Source organism: Ammodytes marinus, assembly GCF_949987685.1.
Source record: "Ammodytes marinus genome assembly, chromosome: 2".
In the NCBI taxonomy this organism is placed as follows: domain Eukaryota; kingdom Metazoa; phylum Chordata; class Actinopteri; order Uranoscopiformes; family Ammodytidae; genus Ammodytes; species Ammodytes marinus.
The window spans coordinates 33,244,455-33,255,649 of NC_137231.1; the positions used below are offsets into that span (position 1 = coordinate 33,244,455).

General features: G+C 41.6%; 2 protein-coding genes across 2 annotated transcripts; both read right to left on the bottom strand.

The window, feature by feature from the left end:
• Window positions 1-4,852: 4,852 nt before the first annotated feature.
• Window positions 4,853-5,711, bottom strand: LOC307267250 (fatty acid-binding protein, liver-type-like; the record flags this gene model as incomplete). Its single annotated transcript, XM_080049518.1, has 4 exons — window positions 4,853-4,903; window positions 4,992-5,084; window positions 5,219-5,391; window positions 5,645-5,711. The coding sequence occupies 4 exons, from the start codon at window positions 5,709-5,711 to the stop codon at window positions 4,853-4,855; spliced, it is 384 nt and encodes a 127-aa protein (XP_079905644.1).
• Window positions 5,712-7,922: 2,211 nt separating this feature from the next.
• LOC307261902 (isotocin-neurophysin IT 1-like) lies at window positions 7,923-10,219 on the bottom strand (the record flags this gene model as incomplete). The annotated part of the gene is made up of 3 exons (XM_080042578.1): window positions 7,923-8,068; window positions 9,092-9,296; window positions 10,100-10,219. The coding sequence occupies 3 exons, from the start codon at window positions 10,217-10,219 to the stop codon at window positions 7,923-7,925; spliced, it is 471 nt and encodes a 156-aa protein (XP_079898704.1).
• Window positions 10,220-11,195: the final 976 nt, after the last annotated feature.

Consider the following 11,195-nt stretch of genomic DNA (forward strand, 5'->3'; position numbering starts at 1 on the left):
TCTTAATTGTACAACAGGCCAAAAATGCAAAGTTATTTCCATTTATTATGATAGAAAACAGAGTAAAATAAGCCAAATTGTCACATCAGAGAAGCTGGAAGTGGATAGATAGTGTGCCTATAAAAATCAAACCATCTAGAATCTTGCATTTTTATCAGATTTTTTTATTAATATATTTTTTTTAGAATCGTAAGGCAAGGCGGGAGGCTTGCGTTTTCTTGGCAGCCTCCTTAACTGTATGTTGCTGTGGGAAAAAAACACATCCTCATTTAAACTGAGAATAAACATTTTGGGGGGAATCGGAGTGCAGTTATATCAGAAAATAAATGGTCCAATGTTATGGTTTTCCACTACACGGTACAGGCTCTAATCTACTGTACTCTACTTGCCTTTTTTGGTTTTCCACTATGTACAAGTATCGGGTCTACTTCTTTGGTACTTACTCTGTCTGCACAAGAAACAGCCAATCTACTGTAGCGGTCGTAGTATTTGAAGTTGCTGTCTCTCATGTTTTTATTCTACTTTCTTCCTAAAATGGCGTCTGTCTTGATGTCTTGTTTCTTGTCTTTTCTATGATGTTTTAAATGGAGCTGCTGCGATGCAAGGCAAATGTTTGACTTGCCGAAAGTTATTTAATTCAATAACAAAATGTGCAAATTATCGCCTTATGTCTTATGAAGACTACACAACTGAGCTAAATGCATAAGTCCAGCTCACCAGCTACACAGAGGCACTACAGCTCTGGAAATCATTAAGAGACCACTCCAAACGTTCAGTGACTCTTTGTTGACTATTTATAGGCATATGTTTGAGTAGAATGAACATTTTGGTTTTGCTCCATAAACTATCGACAATGTTTCTAACAAATTCCAGGTGAAAAAATTGTCATTTAGAGCATTTCCATGAGGTCGTGTAGAGATGAAGATTTAAGAAAAAATACAGACTGGTCCATTATTTTTTTCCAGAGATGTATATTGTTAGCCTGGCATTCCCAGACCTGCCACTAGGCGCTGGCAAATTATATGATACTCTGGGGAGGACGTAACCGGATGACGACAGTGACGTGCATGCAACGTCGAAGCCGTGATAGTAAACATCAGAGATGGCTGCGGATATGTTGTGTGCGTTTGAGACTGCTTTGGCCTCGACCCTTAACGATTTGGAAGACGGCACTCAAATCTTTCATTAGCAAGTAAGTGGAATGTTCTGTTTTGCCGACCGACAACGGCAAACGTTTAATTTAACAGTTTAACAGCTGTTCGCTAAACGAAAGGGGCTTACATCGCCTTGTGCATTGCTCTGATTGGTTGTAGTGCTATCCAACTGCATGCAGTGGCATTTGAAATGCACGAGTAGGAGCCGCCCCTTGAGTTGGAAATTACTATTGATCGTCGCCAGACCCTCTATCGTTCAAGATATCAGGGTCTGGATTTCCAGGCTAGTATATTGTAGCAGAAAACGATCTCTAGAAAAGTAGCTGATACTAAAGGCCAGTAGAGTAAAGTAGAGTAGAGTTGATACCATGTGATATAAAAGCACCATTAGTCAGCGACAGAGCTACGACCAAAGCAGCGAGTAAACGGCTTCACAATAGCTTTTGCCACAGATGAAAATAAGCTTCTAATGGTCTTCTTCTTCCTATTATTCTGAGTCATCCCAGTCAGGTGTTTGTCCAAGGCCTTGACAAAATGTCTGCCAACTTTGGGATCCTGTGCCACCATGGATTTCAGCAGCAGCCTAGCGGAGCCACGGTACTGTTTCTTCAGTTCCTTGAGCACTACTTTGGGGATTTCCTTAAACCGCTGACTGTCAGAGTTTGTCAGTGTGTTAACTAAATCCCTGTCCGCCAGCACCTTTTCTGTCAGGTGCTTAAGAATCCTATCCAAGTCCAATTTGTCCAGGGAGGTCCGTGCCTCTTTGGCTGTTCGCATAACCAACCCTGCAACCAAAAGAGAAAGCACATTTTGGTTTGATTGGGAACTCTGTACGGATGAAACAAGAGTCCGTGTAGGGGTGGGCGGTGGAGTGGGGACTAACTTTACCGGTATCTTCACGATTGTGTCCGTAAAGTGTGTCAAATCCGGGTGTATTCTTGTGGCTCTGCTGGCCTTGAAAAAGGGGTCGGAGACGGCTTTGTATATCGATTGGATGTACCTGAGGAGCTCACAGTTCTCCGGTGGCAGTACTAAGCCAACCGACAGCTGACGTTTCAAATAATGGACCACCGCGGTTTGGAAAATGGCGTCCCGCGACATCATAACATTCTGCAGGGTTTGTGGCGAGCCGAAAAGTCGACAAAGGTCTTTGTATAGAGTCCTGTGGATCTTTTCGAAGGTTTCCGGGTCCGGGGTTCTAAAAACAACATCATCAACATTGTTGGCGCCAAAATATTCGTCCACCATCTTTTCTGCCAAAGTATCGATGACGTCGCTGAAGTCGGTCAGGGTCATCGTTGTCTTGGTTACCTCGGTGATGCGCGACAGCAACTGGACGAGCAGTTGACAGACGAGGCACTTGAAGAGCGTGGCACTTTGTAAAACGTCGTTGTTGGACTTCATTGAGGTTTTAACAAAAGAAGAAACAACGGATGTGCCTGTAGAGCTAACTACACGTGGGGAAGTGTGAGAGGGTGATGTTGGAAAAGCCGTGTCTCCAAGGCTAGAGCGGACAGATTTTTGTTTAAATTTTAGAGATTTTACTCTCTTCTGCTCAGAACTCTGTCTTTCTTTTGGGGAATCAAAAGGTCTTTGTCTGTCCAGGGCCAAGCGAATAGATGTAGTAGCGCTGTGGCCGTCACTTCCACTTCCACTGCCTCGAGATGATTGTTGTTGTTGCTGCGTTGAGGTTGAGGGCTTGTTGCCGTTCATCTGAAAAACGTGTTGCATTAGTTTGGCCGCTTGCGTCACCATGCCATCGAGAGCCTCATGCGACGGCTGACATTTTGTGTCTAGATCGGCGAGTAACCGAGGCAACCCGGAGAAGTCACCGCCCATGGCAACGCATACACCGATCGGCTGCATCACCTCCTTAACAACCAGCTTGATGAATTCTTCAGAGCGCGTGGAACAAATCTCCCCGCTTACCTCCATCGCTTCGGCTAAACTCTGAGTGAAATGGCTGCGTAGTTCGGATAGCACGTTCTTCTCTGTGGCCTCGTAGAAAACAGTGAAGTCGGTTGTCATGGGCGAAAAAATATCCATCGGGTTGTGTCTGCCCGGCACCATAGGCAACACAGCCTTCACCGTAGCAACAGTGACCAGTTTAACAATATCCAGGCACAGTATGGATAGGACGGTCCACACCGAAGTGTCAACGTGGCCGGATTTGACCTTCTGCTTATGCTCCTCTGAGAAGTTTTTAACGTTCGATTCGATCAATTCGCGTAGGTCTTGTCTTTGCAGGTTAGGGCAGACCTCGTAACCCTTTTCTAATCCTAATCCGTTAACTCTCATGTCGATTTTTTTTTAAAAAGTGTTCTGATAAATTTCAGTTTTCCAGAAGATTATACTCACCCAGTCGACAGGACAGCAAGTGATAAAGTGAAGAGTGAATATTAGAAAACACAAATTCTAGAATAGATCAAAGGCAGGCGTTATGACATCACGTTCTAAAGGAGTGTCAGAGAAAGATCAAAGGGATCTGAGTAAGATCAACAAGATCAAAGGAATTCTAAATGATGTCATAGCAGTGTTCCATTCCACAGGCCCTTCAACAAGATCTGAAAACTACAAACATGGCCGCCAACAAGATTTGAAACTACAAACTTGGACGTAAATAAAAAGGACTTGGAAAAAAAAATAACATACCAGGAACTGTTTAAAAAAAGAAGTGTCCCTGCGTTCCGAATCTCATACTTTCTTTTCTCTATTCTACATACTGCATCTGACGATAAAAATTATCTAGTTAGGATGCAGTAGGCATACTTTTACTTATATCATAACATTGCGCCTTGATCTTGTCTCTTGCTTTTATATCCGTCGCATCCCCGTTTGTTTTCATATGGAGGCTCCATCGATGCGATGTCACTTAAGGTTTGCACTGGATTATGGGTCAGAAATAGGATGCTGTTTTTAACACTAACAATCTTGGCCAGATGAAGTAGGACATCCGGGTACTTCTAACCATCCTAAATCTGGCCCCACCGGTTGAGAACCACTGATGTAAAGAAATAAATTGGTATGTTAATGTTCCACGCATTGGTCAGGTCACAATCTTAGAGTTTAATATTTAAATGAAAAATGTAGGCAATTGAAAAACAAAACCTTGAGGAAATAAGGCAAAATATGGAATATTTCTGGTCTCACTCTCATTGGGTTTTACCAAGCTGTACATACAATGCAGCACAGCCTGAAAGACTTGATAAACCGAGTCTGACAGCTGAAGAAACCTGCCCTGGTTGTGAATTTTAGGAAAGCCTGAACACCGTAGCGATTTACCTGCCAACACCATTGACCTGAAAATGGCAGACAGACCCAACTTGTTCAAAGCTAGCCACTGAGGCTTTAGTTGTTGGTAAAGTTAAATTGATCAGAAAAAGCCCACTTCACTGTCAGTAGCCATGCTCCCTCTGATGTCCATGTCACTGTCAGTAACCATGCTCCCTCTGATGTCCATTGGTGTGTATGAGGCCTTAGTCCATTATAAGTTGTTTCCAACATTCATGACCAACGCTGGTCACGTTTGTACACCTTGCGCCCTGTAGTTAGGGAGTATTCAATTTATGGTGCAAGATGTTTTAGTACATAGACACAGCTGCAGCAACTTTCAGTCGTCTACCCATCTAGTTTGACAGAAGTCAAAAGAAACAAAGCAGAGCCTTTTTTTTAGTTTTATTATCCCAAGTGCAGACAAGTTACATTCGTTTGCTCGTCCTCTTGTAAACGATGCCACCAACAGTCATAGTCTGGAGGGAAAAGAAAAAAAACATTGCATTAGAAACTTTTAATGCAAATTAAATACAAATCTGCAGAGCCAAAGTTTTGTCTACTCACATTGACGATTGTGTTAGCATCCAGCAGCTCTGTGACCGACTCGATTCCCTTCAGGGAGACCTTCAGCTGGTTTCCCTCCCGCTGAACCACCGCCTTGAAGTAGCAGGACACAAAACTATTTCAAATCTTGAACCCTTTATGCAAGTCTGGACCAAAGTGCAAGGCGATTAAGCAAGGCATTTTTAGACTTATGCACAATTGTATCAAAGTTTACCACACTGGCTTACCTTGACCTTTTCCCCAGTGATGGTCTCCAGCTCTGCCTCCTGTCCCAGAATGAAGGAATTGACAAGGACCTTCGAACCAGTAGTGACTGTCACTTTGAAATTGTTACCATCCTCCTCAATCTCAGAGATGCTCTTGATGTCTTTGCCTTTCTGGATGAGCTCATCAGGGAGACCTGAGGACAGGAGCAGATTTAGAAACCATTACAAGAAGTGTGGCATATCAGGAGTCTGCTGACATCTTCCAACCAGTTGTACTTTGGCACTATAGATTAACATTGCTAGAAATGTCAGCTTATGTTAATAAATTGCAAAAACCTCTTATGATAACCCTAGTTATGAAAAGCATCTTACAAACAGTAAAAGTAAACAACTCAAAGCCAGTGGTCTAAAAAACAGTTCTTGAAGAAAACTGATAGTGTATCTTACCAATGGCCTTCATGAAAGGCTCAAAGTTCTCCTGCGATTCCAGCTGGTATTTTCCAGAGAAAGACATGGTGACAGGCAGCGAGACTGAGAAGTGATTATCTGCCTCTTTTATACCCTCAAACCCCAGTGCTGAAGTCATTAACCACAGGTGTCTCCAATTAAGGTCAACTCCAGCCCCCTTCTCCCAACAGCAGAGCCATGATCAGATCCACCTCCAAAGATAAGGTCAGCCAGAGAGATAATAAGACCCTGTTTCCACCTGGCATTAATATGTGGTTCTGAGGAATCCGATCGTTATATGTAAATGTAATATGCTTGTTCACACCTGGCCTTAACAATGCGTCTTCTATGCGCGTTTGCGATCTGGATTCGAATTCCCCGCGCTGTATGGAAATCAGCTCGTACATCATTTCCGCTTATACACTCCATCTTCAATGTTTTCTGTTTTCTGTTGTCTGTTTACCTGCAACGGTGCGCTTTTATGACGTGAATTGTCGCGTGAATGAGTACGCGTTTCCGCCCAGTCACTCGCCGCAGTTGAGTGGGCGGGGCCTAATGTGTATGAGATGCGCATACGCGTTTCCACTGTTAATGGGTATGTGGATAAGTGGTCTCAAACCACCTCCGAATGTGGATAATTTCAATGCGCATTCAATGCGGATTGAGCGTGTTTCCACCTGTAGTTAGCGCGATCGGATCCTAAAAACCACATATTAATGCCAGGTGGAAACAGGGTCTTAGAAACAATGGTTGCGTTCCGAATCGCATACTCTTTCTTTTTTCTATTCTACATACTACATCCGACGATAAAAATAATCTAGTTAGGATGCAGTAGGCATACTATTGGGACATACTTTACTCTCTTATTTCATCATAACATTGCGCCTTTATCTTGCCTCTTGCTTTTATATCCGTCGCATCCCCGTGTGTTTTCATATGGAGGCTTCGTCGATGTGACGTCACTTCACGTGCGCACTGGATTGTGGGTCAGAATCGCCCAAATAGGATGCACTTTTCAACACTAACAATCTTGGCCGCATGAAGTAGGACATCCGGGTACTTCTAACCATCCTAAATCTGGCCACAAGAATCGGGACATCCTAAATCTTTTTTCTACATACTATATAGTAGAAAGTATGCGATTCGGAACGCAACCAAAGAAAAAGGAACAGGGTGTCTGGACTGAAGTTAGGTAATCCTGAATGCAGAGGGGGTTCCTGCAAAGAACATTTATGTAATGATCTTGGAAGTACTTCTCCTTTGAAGTCCCACTAACACATGATGACATTGCATAAAATTGTACCCCAGAAAACTGCAGACTGGACATAATGGTTGCGTTCCGAATTAAGGAAAATTAAGAGGCCAAATCTGAGAAATTTTGTGTGAACAAATAATTTGGAGACACTGGGTCAGATGAGTTAGAAGCTATTGAAGAAGGACACATGGATTTTCCATAAAAATATTAATATAAAATTAAATATTATGGAGGGTCCTCTGGGTTGGGCTTGGAGCCCTTTTTCTTTTACGGGACATATTTCTCTGTAATATAGTGAATGCATTTAAATGCAGTGTGAGGAACGAAGCAGAAGAACTCTGTTGTCCAGCTACTGTATCTTTTTTTCCACAGACAAGGCTGAAATAGACTATACACAGTGCATGGGCAACTGAGGGCAGCCCCATTTCCAATTGTTTTTAAATAAACTCAATACACACTGTGCATGGATGTGAACGTGACATGATCAGATAATTTCGGATTTCCTCCCAGATGAACTGATTGCATTTTTAGGCTATTAATTATCTAGACCAAAACATTTTATTCCTTTTTTTGTATGATAACTCACATTTGCATAATATGATGTTAATATCAAACACACAGACACACAACATTTTTTTTTTTTTTTAGGGGGCCCCCCAGGCAGTCGGGCCGCTTAGTTCGCTTATGCCTCGGGCCGGCTCTGACCTTTGTGCTGACTTGCTCCTTGCTCTACACACAGAAAAGGATATAGAATGTCAGTCACGTGGATCTAAAAAATAAAGAAACAACACTCACAACTCAGTCCTCTCTAAAATCTTTATTTTCAACATGCAGATATCTGGATGACCACTGTCAGAATTCATCCCTATTTTCATACATAAAAATATATCTACAGAAGTGCCCCATGGGAGAGCGAGCTAATTCAGAGTGATGATGACAAACAGAGAAACACAACTACAGTATATGAACTACAACTACAAGTCCCATTTAATTTCCCATGAGACCTCGGTGTTTGGGGGCAGCTCATTGGAGGACTCGATGAGGAGGGGTGTGGGCGGCCAGATGCAGGAGCCTGAGGATGATGTCACCGGGGTCACTGCCTTCCAACTGGCTGCTTTGGTCGTCTCCTTCCTCCTCCATGAGGCAAGATTGGTCCGTGGTGCAGCTTTCTGTAGTGAAATAAAATTATGGTTTATAAACTCTACCTGTAACTGTTTTAAGTAGGCTATATTGTACTTTCACCCATTTAATTTCATTTTAATTGCTGCCACTCCTCACCACTATGTAAATGTTTCAATTTTTTTTTTTTCTTTTTTTTTCTTCTCTTCACCTGTTGTGTATTTGATGTATTTACATTGAATATTTTGTATGCATTGTTGTTTTTCCTTGGAATTTGTTTGAACTCGACACCATTGAAAATGAGGGTCACCCCTCAATTGATCTCTCGAGGATAAATAAAAGTTCAATGAAATGAAAAATGAAAAATAAGAACTTGGTTATCTGTTATTACAACCATACACTTTCTGACGTGTTGTTGTCAGGTTTGGTGACCTGGGCTGCTACACTGAACTCAATAATGACATCATTCAAATGTGATTGGTCGCATTTATCTATATCAAATCCTGTAATAAAATAGAAAGATACTACAACATCACATAGATCAAACTATCCCTTATGCGGTGGTTGAAGGTGAGTCCATTTGCTCCACTTCAAGTTCAGTTCGGAGGTACACTTGTACTTTACATGGGTATTTTAATCCACTACATTCTAGAATGAAACTAATAAAAAATAATAATATAAAAGATGTTGCGCCTAATAGCATAAATAAACTCATGCCTAACGTCTATCAACTACAGCAATATTTCTGTTAAAGGCCTACTTCACCGGTTGGAATATGAAGGTGTATTGAACTCGGAGATCCTATGAAGTATAAATGTGCATCACAGAAAGAGAAATGTATAGGGTTAGACAGTGAGACCATAAAACACTCTTTCTGCCTTTTCTCAGGCTAGGATGATCCGATTTCAATTTTCTTTGCACATTTATACTTCATAGGATCTCCGAGTTCAATACACCTTCATATTCCCACCGGTGAAGTAGGTCTTTAATACTTTTACTCATGCACAGGTTTGAATACATGACTTTAACTTCTACTTGACTTCGTACAACACTGCTTTTCTGTTCTTCCTGACCTGCATCACAGCAGAGTCCTGAAGCAGCACATCGTCCTCCCTCCGATCCACAGGGTCTCCCTCCTGCCTGGCAGGGGCTGAGCAGGTAGTTCTCCTCCACACAGTGAGCTGTTTCTGGGGCACCGAGCAGGCAGCCGAGGCCCTCTCCGCAGCAGATACCAGGGCCGAAGCAGCGGCCTCTGTCTCCGGGTCCACATGACATGCACTGGTGGAGGAGGACACCATGGATTTATCAAGACTGATATTCGAATGCAAGTTCTCCATGCAGAGTTCTAACATGTCTGTGTGGAGCTGTCTGATATTGAGTCCACATTTGATAATTTTCTCTTTTTTTTTGGGGGTGAGAACAATAGTTTTGATTTGATTTTATTCGATTTATTTCAGACATATCAAACATATAAAACAAAATGAAAAGCATGGAAATACAATAAACAAATTATGTTTTCACAAAAAAAAAAAAAAAAAAAAATATCTGTATTTCTGAGATATGCCTGAAAAGGAGCAGGAAGTAGTATACACTTATTTAATCCTAACCCTTTTCCATAGTAAAAAAAATGAACATGCAGTTTTGACTACTCTTTCATCTGAATGGGCTGAGTTTCAATAAAGTAATTACTACAGTTATTTCCATGTACTGTATGCCTGTCTTGGAAGAGGGAATCACAAGTTGTGAGTCGTCTCTTATCAGAATCAAAGGAGTGGGATTAAATAAGTGTATACTTCTTCCTGCTTCTTTTCAGGCATATCTCAGAAATACAGATAATTTTTTATTTATTATTTTTTTTTTGTGAAAACATAATTAGTTTATTGTATTTCCATGCTTTTCATTTTGTTTTGTATGTTTGATATGTCTGAAATAAATTGAATAAAAAAAAATCAAATCAAAGGAGTAAGGATAGAGTCTGTTGTGAACTGCACAGATTATAAAAAGTTACACAAAAGAAAAAGCCTCTCTGAATCTATAGCTAACATTTGTCAGTTTGGTGCGTCTGAGTTTCTTTTGCTCACCTTGCGCAGTGGTGCATCCATGACGGACCTCTTGCCGCCGATTGGACAGTTAGAGATGTAGCAGCCTGAACACACAGCCAGGAGGAACAGGAGGCACACGGATACAGCAGCTCCAGTCATGTCTGCTGAGAAAGAGGGAAAAGCAGAACTTAGTTAGTAGCCAAACATACGATAAAACGTCCACATCACCTATAAACTAAACAGATATCCACCAATCCCGCTGAAACAAAACTCACTTGTTGCTCAATTGCTTGATGATCAGTAGATTTCAAGTTTGTTCCAGACGATCCCAGATGCTTCTGCTGTTCCAGTTGCCTGTGGCTAGTCTTATATACTCTCAGAGCTTCTTTCAGGAGTGACAGAGAAACCCAAAAGCCACTTAGAGATAATTAACGAGGCCATTTTAGTTGCTGTCACCTCCGCAGATGACGCTGACCACTGGGCAGGCCTGGGTCAAAGGGCTGGGCGGCGCTGTAGCCTGCTTCGCTTTTTCGCTATTGAGAATCATTATAGAAGAGCTTGTGGTTCGTGACTGTGCATGATAGAGATGACAAGAATAGTCACAGAGGTCAAGAGGAGCATGGGGAGATGAAGTTACTCCAAGCACGAGTGGACTGGACACGAGTACAACTTTTATCTGCTTTAAGTCAAGATACAATTAAATGATTTTTCTAATTTTTGTTAAAAATATTATTCATTTAATATTATTATTAATTATCAAGAATATTTTTTCAGGGCGGATCAGAATCATAATTAGCATTAGAACTGGGTTTTGTTGCATGGCACATCAAGCATTAGCTGTGGTCTGATGGTGTACATAGTAAACAATAAACATAGAACAGAATTAAATGCATAAAAATGTATAGAAAATGTACAATACAATATAATAGAAATATATGCAGTTATCTCTTTGAGAAGTAGAGCTGTGCAGTCGTTCAGGAGATAGCATGATAGAAAATGTGGCCATGATCGGTTTGCAGATGTGAGGGTTAATCAGTCGGCCATTTTTCAAAGGTCCCCAGAAGAAGTTTGTCTCTGAACCTCGGCCCTCTGAGCCGCCAAGTTTGTACGGAAATGCTACAAACAAAGATTCATG